This window comes from Spea bombifrons, chromosome 3 (genome assembly GCF_027358695.1).
Source record: "Spea bombifrons isolate aSpeBom1 chromosome 3, aSpeBom1.2.pri, whole genome shotgun sequence".
Taxonomy (NCBI): Eukaryota; Metazoa; Chordata; class Amphibia; order Anura; family Pelobatidae; genus Spea; species Spea bombifrons.
The window spans coordinates 103,660,532-103,685,335 of NC_071089.1; the positions used below are offsets into that span (position 1 = coordinate 103,660,532).

The 24,804-nt window shown below is 41.2% G+C and overlaps 2 protein-coding genes across 2 annotated transcripts; one reads left to right on the forward strand and one right to left on the reverse strand.

The window, feature by feature from the left end:
* The first annotated feature begins 1,790 nt into the window (after positions 1–1,790).
* Positions 1,791–5,943, forward strand: SRPRB (SRP receptor subunit beta). Its single transcript, XM_053461124.1, has 7 exons — positions 1,791–1,947; positions 2,132–2,226; positions 2,638–2,715; positions 3,066–3,148; positions 4,106–4,242; positions 4,652–4,706; positions 5,258–5,943. Exons 1-7 carry the CDS (start codon positions 1,815–1,817, stop codon positions 5,469–5,471), a joined length of 795 nt encoding a protein of 264 aa, XP_053317099.1. The 5' UTR covers positions 1,791–1,814; the 3' UTR covers positions 5,472–5,943.
* Positions 5,944–8,109: 2,166 nt separating this feature from the next.
* RAB6B (RAB6B, member RAS oncogene family) lies at positions 8,110–24,311 on the reverse strand. Its single transcript, XM_053461125.1, has 8 exons — positions 24,000–24,311; positions 12,667–12,725; positions 12,337–12,390; positions 12,079–12,184; positions 10,279–10,390; positions 9,568–9,661; positions 8,602–8,668; positions 8,110–8,255 (listed from the first exon to the last, which is right to left on the reverse strand). Exons 1-8 carry the CDS (start codon positions 24,067–24,069, stop codon positions 8,191–8,193), a joined length of 627 nt encoding a protein of 208 aa, XP_053317100.1. The 5' UTR covers positions 24,070–24,311; the 3' UTR covers positions 8,110–8,190.
* Positions 24,312–24,804: the final 493 nt, after the last annotated feature.

The following is a 24,804-nucleotide window of genomic DNA, read 5'->3' on the forward strand; positions in this document are numbered from 1 at the left end:
AATCCCTTAAATGACCACCATGTATTTAACATCTGTTTATTGTGAAGACCACATATGGTGCTGTGGGGACATTCACTAATTCTCTTATGTTTGCTTACAATAACTTTATTCAATTAACTGGATTCTATAATTATCAGAGGAGAACATTTATGGATTTGAGTCTGCATTAAGAAGCTGAATTCACACAAAAAAGCATAACGAAAAAAAAGGCCCTAATTTTAGGACAGGGTACTAGTTGCCAACTGTCGAGTTTTTCCCGGGACAGTCCTGGGATTTGGGAGCTTCTGCAAGTACTTTAAGTGACAAGTCCCAGGAAATTGACAGTTGTAGATCACGTAAAAAAAATAAATACTGCACCCGGAACTGGCAGCACTTGGGTGCTCTGAATAGCAGGGGCGCATTAGGTGGGGAGCGCAACACACTCTCACACTTATTATCTCTCAATGTCTCCCTACCTTCTCTGCCCACCGCTTCCATGTCCATGTCTCCTTTCTCTGCTCCATCTTTTGCCTGTTCTTGTTTTTCTGTCTTCTTCCTTCATCTGCTTCTCCCCTGTCTCAGTTTGATTCACCAGGCCATGGATTTGTGAAGAAAGAGAAGCATTTCTGCACCACTCTTTTGTTGAGATTCCATCCGCATTTTTCTGGCTTCTTGCTACAAAATGTTGTCAATGTCTGGCTCAGTATCTAGTGATGGGAGTTATGGTGTACCACCATCAGTGTCTGACTCAGTATATAGTAATGGGCGTTATACTGTACCACGCTCTGTCTGGCTTGCTATTTAATGATAGGAGTGATGGAGTACTACTCCATGTGTCTGGATCACTATATAATGATAGGAGTCACGCTGCACCCCCCATTAGTGTCTGGATCACTATATAATGATGGGAGTTGTGGTGTGCCACTGTCAGGCTCAGCGTATATTGATAGGAGTTATACTGCACCATCTTCAGGCCCAGTATGCTGTGCAGGTTCTTTTACGCCTTCTGTAAGGATCGAGAAGAGAAAATGAGGAGCACAGATTGTAACCAAATAAGTCATTTCATAATAGTTATGCCCAAGGTGCCCTTCAAGTAAAAAAAAAAACCTTCCCCGGGGTGCCACGTTAAAGAAGTACAGTCCCCACTGGCATCTATTAAACATAGGGATGGGGAGGAAGTACAGCTGTGTAAAATGGGGGCCCATCTCTGATACAACCTGGGCTTTAGATAGTACAAACACATTAATTCGATATGAGGAACTGGCTTGGTGAAAGTTCTGTATATTGCGACCCCAAGTATAAATAATATGGTATATGTTAATTGTGCTCAAGAAGGGATTTCTTTAATAAAGCAGTAGAATGTAACATTGGGTGAGCGCAAAAAAAAAAATGTATAATAGTATACATATGTAGTATAACCTAGATAGCCCATCGTTGAGACCCAATTCTCACTTTTCTTCCTCCCCTAATGTCCTCCCCATCCTTCCCAGACTCTCGGAATGGTTGAAAGATATGGGTGTGCATCATGCTTTTCTACAATCCACAGTCTTTAAAGCACTACTAAATGTGTTTCACAGAAACAGCGCTCAACAGATCATATAACACGTCTTTGGATAAAACCCTCCATCCGTTAACCGCGCCTCTAACCAAAAGCGGATGCTGCCTGGAACGCTTAACTCACACCTGGGGACAAATTATTGACAACGTGTCTCTAGCGTTTAGGACTCCGAGGGTTCTGAATGGTTGCGCTTTGTCGGCAGTGACACGTCAACGAGTCGGGTGCGCATGCGCAGTGTAGCGCTACGACAGCTCCGCATGCGCAGTGGTTGTCAGAGATGGCGGAGGCAGAGCAGGTTGTTGGTTCCCAGTGGTTGGCGGACATGGAGAGTATTAAGCAGCAGTTACAGCGGCAGGATCCTACAGTACTCTCGGTGGTGGTGGCTGTGGTGGTCGTGCTGCTGACGCTCGGTAAGTGACATGTAGACACTGGGCTGTTCAGTTGCAGAGAGGACCCCTGACACTCAGTGAAAAGCTGTGTATAATAGCAGCTCATCAGCTGGTTCATCTTCCTGTGACAGGCGGGAAGGGTCCCCAATCCTGTGCTGAGTTCCATTCAGAGACTTAATAACAGTACCGTATTATTTATTCACAGTGCTATGGAAGCTCCTGAAAAGAAGCCGGATTAGCCGAAGAGCGGTGCTTGTGCTTGGCGCGTGCGACTCGGGAAAGACTCTCATCTTCTGCAGGGTATGACTCTTTGAAATCTGTGCCCTTTGGGTTAATATTGGTGTTATTAAAAATCTATATTTCCACGTAGCAGAAGGTGAAGGTGTTTGATCGTTATGTGTTATCATACCGTTTCCAAAATAAGCTAGTTTGGGATGATGAGCTGCTCTTTAGCCGATGCGCTGAAGGCACGTCTGGCGTAAAAACTATTCTGAAGGGCATTGCACAGAATCCCATAATGTAATGTACGTTAAAAATCACTATCAACAGGTAAGTAAAGTCACTTTGTTATGAATACCCCCCCAAAAAAGCGCTCTGTGTGTTTTCACACCTCTCTAGATTTATTAATGGTAATAGGGGCTGTAGAATGGCCATATAGTAGCTATTTTATGGAATGGATAGCAGGACTTTTATATCTGTGCTTAATTCCAGCTCTTAACCGGAAAGTACAAGAAGACCCAGACTTCCATTACTGCAAGCTCTGCAGTCTACAAGGCAAAAAATGACAAGGTATGGGATATGTGACCCGCAAAGCGTTTCAGTTATTATTAAAACCAGTGATGCGTTAATATATCATGTTTTGCATTGTGTTTTGTGGCTGAGAACCCCAGTTGCCTGCTTCTTAGGTCTTATCTGCTGCATTACACATACTAGATTGTACGCTTGAAGGCAATGGCCTTCATTTCCTTCTGTACCAGTATGTGTTAATCTCATTGTCTAATGGCATCTTGTCAATGTCCTTAATATTCACTGTCCCCTGTTGTAATAGCACTGCAGAATCTGTAATGGATGGTCCTCGGTTACATTGCTGTAGAATTGGTCAACGGCTTGGTAACATTTCTTTTTATTTTCCCCCCTAGGGCTCCAGTCTTACTTTGGTTGATATTCCTGGACATGAAAGCCTAAGACTTCAGTTCTTGGAACAATATAAGCCAGCAGCCAGGTACTGGATGTGTAACTCACACATCTTTACACACATCCCACGTGACTTCACAGGGACTGGTGTAGATAGGCAGCTCGAGATATACATGTAGTCAGCTTCTTATTCTCAAAGGTTTTATGTACTGACCTATTTTACTATTTTTTATTGTCTTTGTTTCTATAACTTCCCTTTTGCCAGGACAGTATTGTGAAATGTCTTTACTGCTCTGGTTTAATTCAGCCTTATTATTATTAGTATTATTATTACAATAATTGTAATATCCAACTAAATATAGTGTAGGATACAGGCATCCTAGAGAGAGTTCAGACTACTGTTTGTTGAGTGGATTGCAGGATAAAAATGATAAGAAATTATAATTGCTTAAGCAATCTAACGTGTATATGTTTGGAGCGAGGATAGAGAGGCTATGATAGAAACATTTTAAATACAGATGGGGTTTCAACAAAATACAAAAGGATTATGACACAAGTTTATAATATACAAGTAGAGGGTCATAGGCTTATATATGTAATAAAAGAAAGGGAATACAGAATGAGCCGATCAGTTCTATACTTGATATGATTCTCAATGGGCTCCATAGACAAACGTGCACTAGAATAATTTAGGAAGACTTACCATTGACTGTTACAAAGCTTAAAGTGAATAAGTCGATCATGTACCAATAAAGCTGGGATTTGTAAGTGCTAGATTCAGCCCTGCACCATGTATGCATCCAATCCCAACGAGTGCCTTTGAATTGCTTCTATGTCAGACTGCACAGAGAAAACATTTTACGTTGGTCAAGCAGCAATGCTGTGCTTTAAGGTTTGGTAATCTCTATAGCATTCTGCTCTAGCACATGCAATAAATAACCTTTTCATTTCTGTTTACTCCTGAAGAACTTGTGATGAATATGTCTGCAAGCTTTACATTGTTTTTATCGCGTGCTAATGACAAACCTTTGCTGGCATCTGTTAGGGCACTGCTGTTTGTGGTGGACAGCTCTGCGTTCCAGCGGGAGGTGAAAGAGGTAGCAGAACTCCTGTACCAACTTCTGACGGACGGGACTTTGTTGAAAAATAGTCCGCCGATTCTTATTGCATGCAATAAGCAGGGTGAGTTCCCCTCTCGGAAAGGTCGCTGCATCTATTCATGTTCTTTCTCGCTTGCTGTTCTGGAACGTCTCACACATTCTAGATGTCCCTTGTCAAAAAGGGAAAATTGTCAGGGTTGCAAATGGCTTTTTCTCCTGGACGTGATGGGACTGGCATTAAAACACAAATGGAGCGCTTGCTTTCACACACACACACACACACACACACACACACACACAATGATACAATATGCTCTACACAATTTCAAATAGCTGTGTCCAGTAGAGGTGTAATAATGAGGCTGCATATCTGCTGTATTGTCAGTGAGTTGTATTCCCCAGGTTTAAGCTTATTCACAAAGCATTCCCCTTCTAATGTTATGTACATCCATCTAACCTTAACAAACATTTTGTCGCTTTGTTCCGTACAGACATCTCTATGGCCAAGTCAGCCAAACTGATCCAACAGCAGTTAGAAAAGGAGCTGTAAGTATCTGAGTACAACCGCTCGGGTTAAAAGAAAATTGTTCCATTAAATACACTAATATGGACAAATGAAAAATATAACACTGCCAGAGAAACATGTTGAGCAATAGAATATTGCTTTTTTGGCAGTGGCACATTGAATCATTATAGACTGAGCTTGGCTGGCCCTGTATAATGTATAATTAGATCAGTAAGATTCCTTCAGTCTCTTGGCCCATTAAACTATGCATTATGCAGGGCTAGCTCAGCCTTTCATGCTTGAGAAATTTGCCATAGTTTTCAATTGATAACGAAGAGTGATGTGGGGCAGTGGAGACCACCAAAGCACTTCATGTACCATTCAGACAGATATTACTTTAAGCGTATCTGACGTTACCTATCTGCTATTGTATATAGTGAATTTGGTTCTGTAGTTCCCACTGTTTCTTCATGTCAGATGTTTGTCATGCTGTATTTTATGCCTAATAATGAAACAAGTTTTCTTGTTAGATAATGTGAAATTCAAAGTTTGTTTCAGAAGAGCTTATTGTTTTCTTTATTTCTTCTCATAGGAACACGCTGCGTGTTACTCAGTCAGCTGCTCCTAGTACCCTGGACAGTAGCTCCATGACCACCCACCAACTGGGTAAAAAGGGCAAGGACTTTGATTTCTCCCAGTTGCCGATGAAAGTTGAATTTGTGGAGTGCAGCGCTCGGGACAGCAAAGAAGAGGAGGGTGATGTCAACCTCGGCAATGTGGAAAGTTGGCTAGCAAAGCTGGCATGAGGAGAGCTTGTTACTGGACACCTTAAAGACCGTGGCACTTAGTGATAAGGAAATTCATGTTTGTTGCCTTCCTCTTGGTGGGAAAATATCTTACAAGCCTCTCCAACAGTACTAACATCAGGCTGCTATTTGCTGATTGCACTCCTTATAACTTAAAGAACAGTTGGTTATCTTGTTCATTATATACACCGCAGTGTTACATGTGCAGCTTCCTGGTGACCCTTTAGCTGACGGCGAGGGTTTAGGTCCCCATTTCTGCTGCTGTACTGGATTTTTTTTGTGCAAAGTAAATCTATATTTGTGTAAGTCTCCCAAAGTTACATTATTATAACTGTTACTTGGAGTAATATGCAAATTATAAATACAAATGACTCTGTTCCAGCGTAACTGTCTTCGTGAATGATGTTCTTGGGTTTTTCTTCTTCTACAGTCACTTATTTGTAGTAGCCTGATAAAGACATTTTCTAAGCAATGTACTGGTTTAGATGCAAAATGTCTTATCGCTGGTACTGAAACTGGTCTGTAGAAAAAGTCCTATGTCTGGGTGAATGCATAATGACTGTTATGTATTTTTAGGATTGAGAAATGGCGCAGAGTTGGTCCTTGTATCCATTTGAATGTGATCCCCAGACACAAAATGCTTGAGTATCTAGCATTTTGTGTCTTACGTTATTCTTTTATAGCCCATTGATTAGCATTAGATATAAAGTTTCACTGCGTTAAAAAAAAAAAAAAATCCGCAAAAGATGAGACTAGCTCAACCGAGAACGGACTCTTAAGAGTGCCAGCCCTCCGGTGAATCCCCACTCAGGAAAGTCTCAATGATGAGGAAAACACTCCATCAGAATAACAGAACAAACCCACCCACAAGGCAGCGTAGAATTGATAAGCAAGGGAAATTCCCTCTGCCGAAAGGGAACCATGAACCCCAGGGGCAGGTTTCATCCAGTCCTATGCCTCATCAGTGCCGTTGGTATTCCTCTAAGCACAGTGAGTAATGCATCGCGTTTATAAAAATACCTCTTAGTATCTGTTATATTTCACATAGCTATATGCATAAGAGCAACGAAAGCTTCCCAAAGTCTGTGTGTGATGTGCAGTAAACATACACTAAGTGTTTCTGCGTAAAGCCTGCAACGTGGCAATGGCTCCACTTTCCTTTCCATCTTTCTGTTCTGCCACCATGCTGATGTCATTGTATCTTTATAATGTCATGAACCCATATTTAGAATGGTCAGTCAATTTGTGGATACATTAGCTAATTTTCATAAAAATACTAAAACCTACATAAAAAAAATACAGGTATTCTGCTACTATGTTACTAACAGTATGGGTGACCAGCGACCAGTGATTTAAATTTTGGATTATTATTATTGAATAACTTTTTTTCCCAGCAAGGTATGAATAGCTAAGGTAAACACACATAACTAGGTCTAATTCATTTCATAGCGCCTACCCTATGCCAGGTATCTGATTCTCTTCTATTAAGTCTGGAAACTCTAGGGTGAAGGGAAAAAAAGAATCCCTGTTAAGTTATAAGTCCCCATTTAGGTTTTCTAAAATAGTTATCCCTTTCCACTGGCTTAATGGTCATCTGGCGCAAGTAATGGTGATGAAATGTACAAACTTGACTCATCGTCTACCTTGCTGCCAGATGTGAGACAACATGAAAGGGAAAGAAACAGAACTTTAAAACGTAGAAGGTTTTTATTGTGATTTATTAAAATAAAACAAAAAATAAACATAAATAGAAATACTGCTTTGATAGGCACATGATATTTGTAAGAAATTAGTTAGAAGCAAATTGCCATAAAACATGTTGGTGCAACTGAAACTTTATGCTCAGAACCATAACTATTGTCCGTCTCTATGCAAAAAAAACCCCTTTAATATCAATTTACCTTATACAGTACGGTATCAGTTCCTGTTCTCTGGTGGATGGATAATGTGATTTGTAGTCAACTGGAAATGCATTCCTGCGTCAGAGCACCATGTACACATTTACATACATAATTTCCAGCTTTTTAACATGCATACTGAAAACACCACAGTGCTGCAAATAGTCTGTCACTTAAGTTTTTGGCAATTTTGATAAAGTACAATAATATATACTAAACAAATAAAAAAACAAACAAATTAAAGTGTCATGTTAACAGCATTTAAAGGCAGAATCCCCTTTCTTGTGTGAAGGCTAAGGATGGGGTATTAGCGTTTAGAGGTCTAATACATGTATTCGTTTCTTTAAAGACAGATGAGGTGAGAGGCATTGTGGAGATGAGTTTAAAATGTGCATATCTAGTTAAACTCTTAATTTACATCGTTTCCTTGTGAGAATATCATCTGGAACACTACAATCAAACTGAACGGTTCTGAATTCCTAACATCTAGACTCTAGACGAGCGAGTGATCGTATAAGAGGGTTTGTGTAGTTCTTACGGGTGGTAAGAGTTAAAGAGGGGGGGTAGGTTTGAGCACAAAGAGGTAGAACTAATGACCACGGAGAGATGCTAAAGTGTGCTGACAACAGGAGACTCAAGTCCGAGACCAGAGCCGGCAAACCAAAAACCGGGGGGTACGTATAACAAGGGAAACGGGTGTAGTGGGGGTATTAACAATCTCTAGATGTGATTTCCAAACATTTGTTTTTTCAGGCTAACCAATAGGAAGCATCGTAGGCTAAGTGCATGGCCTGGGCAGCGGACCTGTCCACCGCTGCAAGTTAGCAAGAACACCCAGCATCAGTCACTTGCGGTTCCTGGGGTTTGTCGAGTTTTATATCAATCACTGATGCAAAGGTTAAGGAAATGTAGAATAGTGCAGACATGATGAAATGATTGCTTAACATATCATCTGGCAACAACGTATACTTAAAAGTACCGCACTCCATTACTGGGGAACTGCCATGTTCCTCATTACCACCCATCCTTATAATTATTCTACATACACCACCTGTCTTTTAATAGATTGAGCTGAAATAACAGATCGAGCTAATCTGCAACTGTCTATGCAAATACTCAGATATGTAAATATATATGTGTATACTTTTGCAGAATAGTATACTCCAGGGTATGGTAATTAGATCCTAACGGCTATAAAGCATCTCACCCAGACACAACAACATAAAGGATACTGCCATCCTTGCTTTTCTCTTCAGGACACTCCATCCCTGGCAGAGCAGATGCCACACGACGGAAAAGCTGGAAAAAGACAACAAGTGTTACCCAGCTGAAATGATGTTTAGGAGATGTTTATTAACTAATAACATCTACCTGTGTCATTTGATCTTATTGGGGCCGCTAGTAATATTTTTGGGAAAGAACAAATCAAAATTAATGTGCCGTGGTTTGGGGAGAAATGTTTTCATTTGTACTATAATGTAATACAATAGCTTTTTTTGGCTGGATACAATAAAACAAAGTTATTTTTGAAATGCCCAAAAAGTAGCTTGTCCTTTAGAAGTTACCAGCGGCTTTCTCAAGGAGACTGGCCCAGCCTGCCCGCAGAGAGTAATCTAGTCTGTCACATCTCCTGCAGATCTGTAGAGATCTTAATCCGATCCCCTATACCAAAAGAGTTGATCCATACCGCAGGGCATCAGGCCTCATCTTATAGTCTGTGACATGCAGTGACATCATTAGCGAGTAGCCTGGAGCCAGGAATAAAGTTGCCCTCCTCTCCATGTCCAGCATGGTTTCATAATTACTTGGCCTCCAATGGCCTGTAGTCAGACAACCAAAAACCTCAAGAAGAAGGGCTTCAGCACTAATACGGAACCATGAAGAATTACTCCGGCCCTGCTGTGCCGTCATACGCAATGCACAGCATCTGCTTGTTCTACAAATCTAATGCCCTGTTTATCCTGATGAGAAGTTCTACAGCATGCGATTTTAAAGTGCAAAGACAGAGCCATATATATCAGTATGTGTGTTAGACAGTTCTAACCAGCTAGCCAAGATACTGTTAAAAATATTAAACATTAAAATATGGTAAGGTAGCCTTTTGGGCTAAATGTATTAGGATTTGGACTTCAGGCTTGGCCCTCAGGCTGCTAATTGCCAGTCTGCCACGGCTCCCGTCAACCCATGCACTGCCTGACCTGTTTAACATTGTATCCGGTTTTGGCACTGGTTTCAATAAACATGACGTTCAGCTCCTTGGCCCGTTGTTCTCCCGCTTCGATAGTGATTCGCCTAAAAGGAATTCAAACAGAAGATAGCAATGCTCTGGAATAATGACTATAGTAATCATAATAATATTCCCACCAATAGATTAAATTCAGCCGGGAAAACCTCGATACTGAGTTTTATTGCAATTACAGGGAGTATAAAGAAATTCTGCTGTACAGTATGTAGTATTTTGTGCTGATGAATGCAGGCTTTGTTATCTGCATTGAAATCAATTGAAACCTCGTAGGATTGTGGCATTAAGTCAGCACCCTCTGTATACCCCCATTGGCACAGATGACTTAGAACTGTGTATAAAATAAACACAGACAGACATGGAAAGCATTACATCACCGGGATAAGTAAAAAGAAAAGTAGAAACATAACAAACAATCTTGCAAGATAAACGTCATAAATTACTAATGATACCATTATAGTTATTATAGTTATTATAGCGAGTCTGATCTGACTGCGCCATAGCTTTTCTTTTATAAATAGTGCATGCATTTACAAGGGAATAAGATGTCAGTTTAAAGGGACCACTCAACTATTATATGCATTAAAATCCATATGATGGCTGGAATGTCCATTAAATACCCCTTGAACTAAAGGCTTTTCTCTAACACGCATATAACATATATTACCTTTTGTCTGCAAGGTCTGTCTTATTTCCAACAAGCATTATTATAACATCACTTCCTCTTTCTGTTCTGACATCATCGATCCATTTTGAGGTTTGAAGGAAGGAATTCATATCTGGGGAAATGGTATAGAAGTCAAAGTTAAATCAGCCTGTGCATGACATACATACATATAGAATGAATGGGATGAATGTTTAACAGCATTATGTGCAATTATACAAGAGTTACAAATAACAAAAAAGGTAGATATTTTGGCAAAAGTATAACCACTGGCATACCTGGAACTGGCTGGAAATGTCTACAGTATATACAAGTGTATCTATACATTAACTAGCAATCTCGCTGGCATAATATATATATATATATAAAGGTAATGTTCTTCTGTCTATATATTGCACCTTTTGTCATTTATCCATGTGAAATATCAATATTATTTTAAAATTAATTTTTGAAATGGGTTCTCCCATTGGCCAAAACCTGATACATCTGGTCGTTTTTCTTTTTGAACCTTTTCTGATGTTAGGATAAAGGATTTTTCAGCATGGTCCCGGCATTAAATGCGCATGCACAGGGACTGCGGATCAATTAAAGAAATGATGGGGGAAACAAAAAACAAAGAGTTAAACAAAGTGAAGCTTTAAATAGTTTTTGTTTTTTTTTGCAGTTCATTAACCTTTCCAAAGCTTGCAATAATATAAACATTTTGTTTTCTCACAGATCTCTCTAACATGTGATGCCGGCTTCTCCAGAGCATATGCAGACATCTTAATTAGTGAACTACACTTACAGACAAGGGAAAAGCAGAGAAAGATGCTAATGACATGCTAAAGAGGTGCTAAATGGTGCCGTTAATTATATAATAGTTGATAAAGTGTTTTCGCATATTTAGAGGGTGCCAAGGGTGCGCCCGCAGGGGGTCTACGGTGCTAATGCAGTAATCTGCAGCTCTTGGAGATGGCACAGCGGGCTACATGCTGGCTACTCTTCTAAATACAGCCTACAAAGACTCCATAACAACCTTTATTCACCCAAATTCACCACAGACACTGTCTGGACTCCCTTTTCAACAAAGAGCCCCCAAAGCCTGACAGGAAAGCTTAATCTCTAATGTTCCTCAAGGAGTAGTCCTCTCAACGGTTTCTGTGCAGTAGAGGCGAGTAAAGACTTTGCTTTAATACATTAGCCATAAAAAATGTGAGAAAGAAAAATGATTTTACAATAATATTTTTGATTACTTTATGAAAATGTTTGCCCGGTAACCTGAAAGGGCATTGGCCATGAACAAATGCAAACCTTGTAATTCTATTATTTAAGCTCAGATTGGTTGAAGATGATGGGATCTGAAATGTAAACAGCGCTTGAGGATCAGTGGTTTCCCAACAGTGGATCCGTCACCATGTTTTTCTTTTAATTCTATGCTTGAAGGATACATTCTCAAGTCAGAGCTTAGAGATATTGCTGAATGTAGCAAATATTTCTTCTTTGTAGAACATGAAATAAGAGGGTGCTTCACATTGTTTGAGTCAAGGGCATCTGGACAGAATGTTCATAGGGTCCACTTATATATTGTGATTTTTCTATATATTTTTGAGTAAGTTGTTGGAGATATAAATAACTGATTATAGTAATTATAACTTAACATGCTCATCAGTTCTGTATCTGTAGAACCCTCCTGATAGTTGATGTGCTGTCAAAGCCATTAGTTAGATTAGGAGGGTTTGATAGCCCATACCACCATACCATCTATCATACACTCACAAAGGAGGCAACATTTAAGGTCATTTAAGTTTAAAAGGTACTTACTTGTGATGTCATAGACTACTACAGCCACAGTGGAGTCCCGTATATAACTTGGTATGAGGCTGCGGAACCTCTCCTGGCCTGCGGTGTCCCAGAGCTGCAGTCTGACCTGGGACAACACCATACAGTAGAGACACAACAAGAGGAACATGGATGAACGTAGCAGAGGAGAATAGTGTTACCTAAAAATTCTCATAGTGTTAATATCACTCCCAAAGTGGCAAATAAAGGGACTCCCTAGTTCCCTATGAAAACACTTACCGTCCGATCCTCTAGATACATCGTCTTTGACAGAAAGTCTATTCCAATTGTAGCCTAGAAAAAAAAGGTGTAACGCATAAATGTGATGGAAACCCGTTATGGTTTACATCTGTAAATACAAGGTTAGATTTAAAGCTCCTAAATTATTTTCTCAAAATATCTTTAAATGTTTTCTAATAACTTTAGATCTTTCCACCATTATGGTCCTTGATATCAATTAAGACAGTCTAGTAGACATACTAAGTCAAGGTGGAAATCCAATAGCTTGGGAATTATTTGACGTAAATAGTAAATACTGCTTCTTAATCTGTAAGAACCAAATATGCTCACCTGATATGTGTTGTCAAAACTGTCGTACATAAACCTTGTGATGAGAGATGTTTTCCCAACTAAAAAACAGAACAAGTGTACATGAATATATTTGCATGTAACACATCTGTTCCAAAAAATCACTATTTAAACCAAATGAATTATCAGTATATATGAAAAGTCTATATGATAACGCATCTCCCAAATGTCCCACTTTAGGAGGAACAGTCCTGCTTTGGGACCAAGATCCCATGTGCCTCTTCCTTCTTCCATCTTCCTAAGAGTTGTTGTAGTGTTCTACGGCACTAAAAGCCACACTGACGTGCATATAAACAGCAGAAAATGTGTTTATAAATTACATTCTATAAATAAAATGCATTATCCTCCCTCTAATGGCCTAACTCCATTACATAAAGGCTATCAATCGGTCATTGTCACATTAAATATCTTGGTAAACTCCTTTCTCATAGATTTGTCTCTGACCACAAAGTAAACAGCTTTGCAAGTGATAATGAGATCAGTACCGTATCTGTAATGTGAATAGTCAGGTTGTATTTTTCATATCACTATTGTTATTAACGTAGGGCAGCTACATTTAATGGATAAAGTACCATATTTTTTAAGGACTGTACTTAATATTATATTTTATATTACAGTATTTATTTATTATACCTATAGTATTACCCTAAAACTACATTTTTACCATCTCTGCCAATTATCACCTTCCTCCATATAAAAGGAACAGCTAGTCTGCCCTATTGCAATATATATATATATATATATATATATATACATAATATATATTATATAAATATATATACCGGTAATATAAAATATATTGATATATTGGAAAGGGGCAAACACTCCATTCCTCTATCTTATTGTCTCATACTTGCCCTGTCCTAAAATTCTATAGAAGGAACCTTTTTGTCAGGGTTCCACCCTACTAGCCCGGACCATGGATTATTTATTTGCTGTAATGTCCTGCTGCTTCCACTAGTGGCCACCCTCCCCCTCCCTCTGGAGTCCTCAGGATCAGATTACCAGGTCAGCTGAGTCTGATCACCTGAGTGAAGCCCTGCCTTTATTAACCTGCCCTGCCCTTTAGTCAGGGCCTTTGCATTGAAGTGCATGGACCGCTCTGCTTTGGCCCTGTACCGTGAGCTACCCGTGTCTTGTTCCTGAGCTACCTGCCTGTACCTGAGCTAACCGCCAGCCCACCCAGTGGGCCTCTGTACCCGTCAGCCCTGCCAGTGGGCTTCCTGCTGTCAGCCCACCCAGTGGGCCTCCGTACCAGTCAGCCCTGCCAGTGGGCTTCCTGCCGTCAGCTCACCCAGTGGGCCTCCGTACCAGTCAGCCCTGCCAGTGGGCTTCCTGCCGTCAGCCCACCCAGTGGGCCTCCGGACCAGTCAGCCCTGCCAGTGGGCTTCCTGCCGTCAGCCCACCCAGTGGGCCTCCGGACCAGTCAGCCCTGCCACTGGGCTTCCTGCCGTCAGCCCACCCAGTGGGCCTCCGTACCAGTCAGCCCACCCAGTGGGCCTCCGGACCCGTCAGCCCTGCCAGTGGGCTTCCTGCCGTCAGCCCACCCAGTGGGCCTCCGTACCAGTCAGCCCACCCAGTGGGCCTCCGTACCCATCAGCCCTGCCAGTGGGCTTCCTGCCGTCAGCTCACCCAGTGGGCCACCGTACCAGTCAGCCCTGCCAGTGGGCTTCCTGCCGTCAGCCCACCCAGTGGGCCTCCGTACCCGTCAGCCCTGCCAGTGGGCTTCCTGCTGTCAGCCCACCTAGTGGGCCTCCGTACCCGTCAGCCCACCCAGTGGGCCTCCATAACCGTCAGCCCTGCCAGTGGGCATCCTGCCTAGAGACTACTGCCTTTACTTGCTGGTGATATATCAATACAGTACCTTTCCTCGTATTCTGTTGTGCTGTGTGTTATTTCGCCTGTCCGTACCACATCACTTACCGTCATGCATCGTGGGGTGCAAACAGAACCCCTTGTATCCCCTGCTACTGGGCTCCTACCCGACCTGCTTACCAGGGTCCTGACACTTTTCTTATGTGATTGTGTAAAGCAACGCAAATTAGCAAATTGTATTATAAAGAAGGAAGAAGTACACCTTAGAATGAGAAAAGTGGAGCATGTCTACCATGTTCTCTTCAGAGCAGATATTTTGCCACCAGGCCACTATTTTATTTGCGCATCTGTAGAAAGACCATTTGGATGCCAAAGCATTGCCAAGACGGTTCAGTAGAAAGATCACATTTACAGATTCAGACAGTATTTAGTGTTCTGTGCCAAACTCTAGTGTAAGAACTAGATACAGTAGACAGTTTGTTTCGATTCTTCCGTTTAATCTTCCCTATGAAGAGGTTCAGGTCAATGTGTCATGTCCACCATGGAGGTTAAGAAGACCCACTTCTCCCAAGCTAGAAGATAAGACAGGAGTGTTGACAATGTTAAAAAACATTGATGACCATACCATGCCCCCCAACTGTCCCGATTTGGGTGGGACATTTCCTGATTTTGGGTCTCTGTCCCACCTATGCCTACCTTTGTCCCGCTTTGCAGGGGCAGAGGTAGGGTGAGGCGAGAGCCGTTCTCACCTCAGGTGCAGCTTCCTGGGGGCGCACAGCCACCCCAATATGCAGCTGCAGCCTGCAGGACTAGTTGGGATATCACAATCTCTCTCTAGTCGGCTCAACAGTAGGGAGTGCGAGGTCTGTCATTTCATACCTCACTTTACTGCTCCCTCATCACTACACACTGGCAAATATGACATCATCCCTGCACTCTGCAGCAATAGCCTGCATGTAGTGATGAGGGAGCAGTAAAGCGAAGTCTGAAGTGACAGGCCTCGTGCTCCAACCACAGGATGCAGTATACAGGATGAAGAATGAAGGAAGAAGGATGGTGGAAGAGGTAAGAGATGGGGAGTAATGGCAGTGTATATGAATGTATGTGTTTGTAAGCTTGTGTGTGTATGGACATGTGTGTGTGTAAGAGCAGTATAGGTATTTGTAAACTGTGTGGAAGGGCAGTGTATGTGTATATGTGTGTGTGTAAAGGCAGTTGTGTGTAAGGGCTGTATATGTTTATATGTGTGTGTAAGGACAGTGTATGTGTATATGTGTGTTTATGAGCAGGTGTATGTAAGGGCAGTGTCTATGTGTGTGTAAGGGCATTGTACGTGTATATGTATGTTTATGGGCAGGTGTGTGTAAAGGCAGTGTGTATGGAGAGGCGTATGTAAGGGCAGTGTAAGCATATATGTGTGTTTATGAGCAGGTGTGTGTAAGGGCAGTGTATGTGTATATGTGTGTGTGTGTAAGTGCACTGTACGTGTATATGTATGTTTATGGGCAGGTGTATATAAAGGCAGTGTGTATGGAGAGGAGTGTGTAAGGGCAGTGTATGTGTATATGTGTGTTTATGAGCAGGTTTGTGTAAGGGCAGTGTATGTGTATATGTGTGTTTATGAGCAGGTTTGTGTAAGGGCAGCGTATGTGTATATGTGTATGTAATGGCAGCGTATGTATATATGTGTTTGTGTGTAAGGGCAGTGTATGTATATGTGTCTGTGTAAGGACAGTGTATGTGTATATGTGTGTTTATGGGCAGGTGTGTGTAAAGGCAGTGTGTAAGGGGGGTCCTGGGAGGGAGGCTAACAAAAAAAAAAATCTGCTGTTGACTACTCTTCCAGTGATACTCAGTCAGCATTATGGTGGACACCTGCCTGGCTGAGAATCATAGGAATTGTAGTTCACAGCTAGCATCTGCAGCTTTACTGTTGATTGCACTAACCATGATACTCAGCTAGCATCATGGAAGCAGTATGTCTGGCTGAGCCTCATGTGAACTGTAGTTAACAGCAGATGATATGACAGGTGTTAGTTGTGAATTTAAACTCCCACGATGCCTAGTCATGTGGACACCTGGCTGGCTGAGCATCATGGGAATTGTAATTCACAGTGAACATTTACTGTTAACTGCATTTCCCATGATGCTCAGCCAGCATCATGGAAGTAGTATGTCTGGCTGAGCCTCATGGGAATTCGATGTGTTCTTTACTTTTAATATGCATGACAGTGCTGACAAAAATGTAGCGTGTTTTAAGTAGCGATGCAAGCGCGGCATTGTGAAGTGCAATTGTATTGATGAGTTCCGCGAAAGCGATTAAAAAAAGGTGTCCTTCTTTCACATTTTGAAATGTTGGGAGGTATGCCATACACAATAACTATAAAAATAGTGCAAAATAGGGAACAATTTGTTTTAGAAATGGGGTTTTGTTTGTGCCATTGTGTTCTACAAGGCCACATCCCTAATCTCATAGTATCAGAGATAACAAAAATTTAAATGGCATAGTCCTATCTTTAATTCTGTATAGGATATTGGAGGTTGCCTGGTTACATTTATATTTTATACAATCCTGTATTAAATTGAGTATACATATAGCATCTCAACGGCTTATACAGTGGTTTGCAGCCAATACTTTCTTTTAATCAGAATCTCATAATGAAATCTAACCAGTTATATCTTTAAACATTGCAAGATTTTATTCAATGATAATTATTTCTTCATCGTATATTTTCTGTGGCATACAGATTATTTTAGCCAACCACCCTTCCCTTAGTGAGACATTAAAGGCGACAGCATTCAGACATCATTTACACCTTCAGAGATCTAGAAGGACCAAAGCGAGTGCTAAATGCACCTCTCTGCTAAACGGTAGCTTAGCAACAAAGACAGAAGGGACCACATAGCCCATGCAGACCTTCCCTGGAGACCCCACAGCAAAACAACCTTTAATCCACACGTAGGCTGAAATAATGCTAAATATTCTTTTATTTATTAATATACATATTATTCTAAGTGCTTCCTCAAAGGTCTACTCTCAAATAGGTTAAATTTAAAAATCTCACTTGAGTCACTAATAAAATACACTGAATTCGAGGCAGATGTAATCTGGCATATGGCTCCTTTAAGTCTCCATTGTATGATTTTCAATTAACAGCGAACACCTAATTCATGTCATTCATGTCTGTCATTATAATCAACAAGTATGTAATCTGTATAAATCTCTTTCTATCTGTACCATTATAAGAATAAATGCAACCACAAGACCACCACCACCACCACCACACCATGTGTTGTATAAGCTAGGGTAGGTAAGGAGATCCTAGATAATAAAAATGGAAGCAATGATGCAAACTAAGTGAATGAAAAAGTGGGAAAAAAACATTAATGAGAGAAAGAAGCCCAAAAATGCCTCATTTCTTTCACATTTCATTAAAAGGCGAGATTCTTCAAGAGCAAGACCCCAGCAAAAAAAAATCCCATGGGTCGTATCATATTATATCACTAATTTAATATGGTGCTCAACCCATATTAGTTTGTTCTTCCAAATATATTAAAACCCTGGTCAACACCGCTTTAGGGCTAGCATGATTCATGCTTCTTCCATTCCCTCCTCGAAAGCTTTAATATGACACCCATTGCTCTGAGGCACATCTGAGATAAATCCATAATTGTGTCCCCCCCATCACTTGTGTTATTGATATTTTAATTTAAGGTTCATTAGTTTGAATAGTTTTGGTTTTTATATTTCAGCCCTGACATCACATTTGCCTCTACCATTTTGTACAAGTGTTCATGCATTTCCCACCATCCCTCAGTGCTGATTATATCCAAATCGTACTGTTAGTCCAAGTATGATTTTGTAATATACTTTACCCTTTCTGCATTGTCTCAGCCTACCATATAGATTGATAATAACTGTGTTGTCCATCTTTAGAGCTATTTTACAGTGACGTATCGTGACCTAGGCCGGCAGGTCCAGGGGGGTGGCAGTCCTCCGGCTGCCAAACGGGGGGCAGATCACCCTGCTCAATGGGCTGGTTAAAGGGGAGATGTTTGATTTCCCCAACTGGCCCATTTACACTATGGAGGCCGCGCCACACAGCTTCTATAGACTGTATTAGAAGGCGGTGCATGCCTTTAGGTCACAGAATGCCATTGAATGCGGTGCAGACACCAACTGATACGGGGGCAGTGGCCTTGGTCAGGTCTAGGGCAATGCGAAAGGTAAATATGCCACTGGGCATGGATAGACTTTAATTGGAGGCCAGAGGACATTTATGCATGCTATGGGGCTTTGTAGCTCAGGCACGGCCCACAGTACACCATAGCCAAGGAGACTCCACCACATCTGTTCTGACAATGTCCTTTTGCACAGGCTTTGTTGAGATCCCTGGAAAATGAACTCAAATTCTTTGTCTAGAGGAAGTTCCTCGTCTATCGATCCATTTTGTATGGAACTAAGGATGCCATAGAAGAAGCTTGGTGCCTAATGTGTTGTGTTAAGGACACATTGTGGTTTTCAAAGAACTGGCCGATCCTGGACACATGCACAGGCTGATCCTCAGCTTGCTAATGGACTACTCCATCATTAACAATCTCAATGAGGAGGAGTAATCTTCTCCCGATCCTCTCAGACCTTGGACTTTTGGTAGGTCTATTGTTTTTTTGGCTCTTTTTTTGGCTCTGCATAACCAATGGCTTCATGCATGTAAAAAATGACCATACTCCTTTAAATGAGGAGTAGAAATCCCAGCATGCACCTCTCTCAGACCCCTGACAATTGCTATTGATTTCCAGGCATCTTGCTGCCCTAGGCTTTATCATATTGGCTTAAACTGATATTTTATATTTTCTCTGTAGCAGAGTAATATGGGACAATGTATCAACATGAGCATCCTGCTCACAACTGAGTTAACAATCGTATTCGTTTTCCAAATCCATGTAAATTAATCTCCTCTGTGCTTTGTGCTACGACGATGCAAACTGAAGTGTATTAGAGAAAAAAATAAAATAACATTTGAAACATAGAAATATAAAATTTGACAGGAGATAAAAAAAGATTGGCCTATCTAATCTGCCCATTTTTCCTGATGTCAAGACTCAGACCCTAATCAGCCGTTGGTCTTGTATCAGACTCAGGATATCTTTATGTCTATCCCAATCATGTTTAAATTCCCTCACTGTATTAGCCTCTACCGCTTCTGTTCCACTGATCACCACCCTGTAAAGGCAACAAATAAGCATAAAACAATTCCTAAACTATTATTTTTTAAAACTTAAACTATACATTAAATAAAGCATAGTGCTCTGTGAGAGGGGTGACGGATCTAGAGATAAAAGTTTACACCAGATATACACTGTAAGCAAACAGCGCTGTGTGTAGAGTGGTATATTCAATAGAAGAGAGTTATAATTTAGGGAGTTGAGACGGAGGCTCACAAGCAGTCTCTTACCGTAGTTTGTATCTGATAAACTCTTTTGTTACTATGACTGCTCAGATTCGCTTGCTGTGGATTATATCAGTACTGAGTAGCCCACCATTGAAATCAGCTGCGTCAATCAGGTCAGGGATCACCGCCATGGGATTGCGGGCTATAATAGCACTGGACGTGAAGGGGCCTTGTTGCTTTTGACATGCTTTGTAACTGTAGCACCAATATATGACAGTGATTGAAAGGAACAGTATTTTATGACATGACGGTTCCTTGAGGTTGATTTATAGTGTACCCTTTAGCCTTCATAGTGGCTTCTATGTGAGAGGGAGCTTTAAAATTAAGTTGTAGGGAGTGAGTGAATGGCAATTGCATGTGGAGAAAATGATCTGAATGAAGGAGAAATTAATATAGATAGAGGGAATGGAAGAGACAAACAAATAGATTTCCTTCCTAAAAAAAATAGATAAAAAGGTATGAACTATAATCCAGATAGAACAGTAACATACAAACATATGTGTATGGTATAAGGTTCATAAGGTTCATTTTGTCATATATTTTGGCATATATATATATATCTATACCTGGGCAAAATGTCCGACACAAATGATTTAATTGCTGCTAAGTACTTAAATCTCAAGTTTTCTTCTCTAGGACTCTAGTTAATTTTTTGACCCAAACCCCACTGTCCCTCCTTCCTCCCCTGATCTACCTCTTTTCCAGGAGCTCAGAATGATTGCTGGGAGTGAGCGTGATAATGTGGATGAAAGCAACAGTTCATGTGATTATAAATTACATTATAATTCCCAATCTGGCCACTTGATAGGGTGGGATGCTCGTAGGTATGTAGCCGGGCTGTGGGTGGGTCGGTTTGCATAAAGGAGCTGAGCCCCCCTAACCCATTTCCAGACTAGACTGGGTCATTAAAATTCTTCTCAAAGACTCTGTGTCCTTCAGTGAACCGTCTGCTTTCCTGAGAAAGCTTATACAGCAAAACCCTTTCTATATCCGACCTCTGCTGACGGCTCATAAGGCCTGAAAGAAAAGCTACTTGTCACAAAACTGAGCTGTTTTACATTATTGTTACAATTCTAATGAGACACGGAGTTCTTATTTCTTTAATTATTTTCATGAAAAAAACATTATTTCAGCTTAACTCTTAGCGTTCTAAAGCAAAAGTTATTTGGCACTGTGAGGGTTAGTATATGTATCACCAAATTCTCCTCTAGTAATAAGGAGCATTAACTGTAAAATATTCATAATAATAATGATGAGAGCTGAAAAGTATGATTAGTTAAAGACAGAGTCTGAGAGTCATTAAGATGAGAAACGGAGTGAGACTGGAACCGAGTGAAAATAATTTGCGAGCCATTAACCATACGAATAGAACCAAAGACATCATTAAGTATTTATTGTAACAAAAAGGAAATGTGTACGCTATGTGATTAAACACAATATTTCGTGGTTTAATATGGGGGACAAAGGGCCTGTTTTATCCCACAGCAGGCTTCATTTTTTCTTCTCTAGTATTTATCTGATATAGCTGTCCCCTCGCGTTGATATAAGTATCAAGACCTACTCTAGTGTCCACACAGGAGCTCAGTTTCGTGCCCCTTTTGTTTTTACAGACACGAATTACGTAGGTTAAAATGGTCTCTTGCACTTTAAGGCCAGCTGCCTATAAGTCACAGGTGTGCAACACAATACAATTTTACCACACGTGCTGCACATTGGTAGGTTTTAAACATTATATAATGTGTGTTCCTTTTTGTAATGTTTATAAAGGTCTGATTTTAGGGCAGCCTATGGACCCTCCATAGGCTGCCCTAATGTAATACATACACACAGATGAGGAGTTGAAAGCCCTGCCCTTGTGCTTGCCATCTAGCTTTATGGTACTTTTACACAACATCCCTGGCAGGAATGGTGGGCTTTTGAGGGCCCCGCTCGTGAGCTTACAATCTAAGGGAGTAGTATGGGTAATTGGAACAAAAGGAAGGATGAAGTATTTCAGTCTGAGAGCCTGCAAGCATTGCGGATCAATAATGCATTAGAAGCTTAGAAAGCAAAACTCAGCCAGTGTTACACAGCCACGTGTTATATGGATGTTGCTTGTGCAAATGCAAATGGGGGGACTCTGCAGAATCCACCATACTTATTTGCCTCTTTCCCTGTCCCCCAGCTATTTTGCATGCAGGAGATAGGTTCGGCCGAATGCACTGGTGGGCTCCAGCTCAGTGAATGATACACGCGGGGGTCCTTTCAGAACCCTGTGTACATGTCCGGCAAGCTCTCCCATTCATCAGATTAGGATGTAGGACCATAGAGAAGGAGGGCAGCTACAGTGACAGGGCTGTGTCTTCCAGGCCGGGTAAATGTTTTTATTTATTGCTTTCCTTTGAGGAGAATGCTTATTAAATACTTAATTATGCGTTCTTCTTCAATGGGGTTGTCAGGGACGTCAAACTGTCCCTTTTAAGTGGAAAAAAATGAGAGGTTTTTGGAACAAAAATAATTTACGTAAATGCTGAAAAAAATGCAACTTGATAACATTAAATAAACATAAAAAGTAACCACTAAATAAAAAAAGAAATCCCTGGACAATCATCCCCCTGAGGTAGCCATATCACAATCCTGTTACTCGCATTACTAGATTACTCCGTTTAATAACCACAATCCTTTAACTGATTTCTCAGCAACAATGGATTGATGACTTTGGCAATAAATGTCTTTCCTGAGGTCAAAGGGTCTTAAATATTAGTTCACAGCTGTGGCCTTTGACCCATTGGGTGAAGCGGAACAAGGATTTGTCCTGTCCTTGATAAAAAAAGGCTACACCACACATCATTTGAGCCGGCGTCACTTCTTGCTGTCCACATGCAGTGTACCGAAGCAGATATACACCCAAGAATCGCCACAGTTCTTCATGTTATGTCGTGCACACAGGTTTGATTTTGTTAACCAATATATATAAATCCTGCAGCGTTCTACCAAGATTAATTAGCTATGCCTTTTCTATCATCAAGAAATGTGATATCGGTAATCGTTTTACTGTACACACGTACATGCGTGTTGTTCTTCATGAAAGATTTAGAACATGTAATACCAACTCCTTAACAGCGGATCGGAATCAATTCAACAGATCAATATTTTCTCAGATATAGACATTTCTTGCATAAATGCAGTTTATGTCTTTATAGCCCAACCCAACCTCTCCTGGGCAGAGACAGATGATTTTCGGTGTTTTCATTAAATAAACACACCTTCTGCTAACAAATCCTAATGGCATTCTACTGATAAGAGGCGAGCAGTCTGTGCATCTCACAGACATATCCCGGGAGTCATTAAGGGCGTGCCTAGCTGATGGAACTCTATACTGTATATAATATCAATCGATGTATGGAGGGTGCAGTATTATATTCCAGCATTGGATGTTAGGGCAATATCAATGCTTTCCTACATTCGACATGTAGGCGAAACATCTTACTTTTAGGCAAAATCTATCATCCGAGACGTTTAGAAAGATTAAAGGGCCTGCATACAGTATAGCCGGTATAGAATTGGAAAAGGCCATCTGACTGATGGCACTCGTGAATAATGGTTGCATTCTGCAGGTATTTTGGATGCAATGTTAACCTCACCACCTGCCGTAAAGGCCATAAAGTGCTTAGATATTTATGTGTTAGCAAAAAAAATTAGCATTTTTAAAATGACAGGCCCAGGGGTTAAAAAGAATAAGCGAGATTGGTTCAGGTTCTGCGCAACAGAATAATTATTAAGGGGTGATACATCTGCGTCAGCATGGGAGGGGTTAAAACCTCACCTGTGTCTGTACCCCTTCCAATTAAACAGGGGTACATGTATGTAGGTAACACATTGTACTAACGAGCGTGCTCCTGAGAATGCCTAGGCTATGCCTCCCAGTCGTGGGTACCTTTTTACATGTCAGAGGCATCTTCAGTTGAGCCCGTTTGGTTAGGTCCTTTAGCAGCACAATTTAGAAATGAGGTGTTTTTACAGAAATCCCATCAATTTCCCTTTAACCCCCCATGTGCTAATACTCACCACTTTGTTCTCCAAGGAAAACCAGCTTGAATTTCCTCAGTGGGTTTCCAAAATCTCCCCCTGCAGACATGATGCTCGGGGAAGGACCAGGAGACAAGACCAGAGAGAAGAGCAAAAACGAATCCCTTTCTGCAGCCTGGGTTTCGGTACACTTAGTCCTGTCTGCAAGATGACCAAGAGATGACGAGAGGCAGATGGAGGACAGGAGGGGTCTACAGGGATATCAATAGGTGAATTCTTTACTGGGGAAGAAGGGACTACAGTAGGTGAATAGGGATGCTTCAGGCTGCTCTGCTGAACATCTCTCTCCCCTCCCCACCCATTCACAACACGCCTGCGTGCTCCTTCTCCTTCACCCCCCTTCCCTTCCCACCCTGCCTGCGCTGATGTCAGTTCACTGGCTTTTCTTCAGACTGGGTGAAAAAGGGAGATAGACGGGCAGAGAATCTTGCTCTTAAAACACCTGCACCGCCCAGCTATATCAGAAGGACAGACGAGGATGGATGTGGTGCCGGCCATCCTTGAGAGAAGGACTACAGGAAGGGGGCAAACTGTCACATTATGGGGAAACGAAACGGGGGGGACAGCAGTGACTCCAGAATAGAACCCTAAGCGAAAAGATTGAAGGGGATCACCAATACAAATAACCGATATTAGTTTTTATTATGAGTAATAGGTGTCTCACTCCTCCCGCGTTATTTGAAGGTACTCCTTAGACCAAGAGAGGTGCCAACGCAGACACCTTATCTGTTTATATAGTAATGCCACCTCTCTCAGAGGGATACATCGAATTTTATGGCAAAAC

What these genes read in the sequence shown, in the direction of transcription:
- SRPRB (XM_053461124.1), top strand. Translation starts at nt 1,815, where the DNA reads ATGGCGGAGGCAGAGCAGGTTGTTGGTTCCCAGTGGTTGGCGGACATG. An exon ending in GGTCGTGCTGCTGACGCTCG is followed by an intron (nt 1,948 to 2,131) that starts GTAAGTGACATG and finishes ATTTATTCACAG; the next exon opens with TGCTATGGAAGCTCCTGAAA. An exon ending in CAATATAAGCCAGCAGCCAG is followed by an intron (nt 3,149 to 4,105) that starts GTACTGGATGTG and finishes GGCATCTGTTAG; the next exon opens with GGCACTGCTGTTTGTGGTGG.
- RAB6B (XM_053461125.1), bottom strand. Translation starts at nt 24,069, where the DNA reads ATGTCTGCAGGGGGAGATTTTGGAAACCCACTGAGGAAATTCAAGCTG. An exon ending in TGTATCTAGAGGATCGGACG is followed by an intron (nt 12,185 to 12,336) that starts GTAAGTGTTTTC and finishes GTGTTGTCCCAG; the next exon opens with GTCAGACTGCAGCTCTGGGA. An exon ending in CCGGATACAATGTTAAACAG is followed by an intron (nt 8,669 to 9,567) that starts GTCAGGCAGTGC and finishes GTCTTTTTCCAG; the next exon opens with CTTTTCCGTCGTGTGGCATC.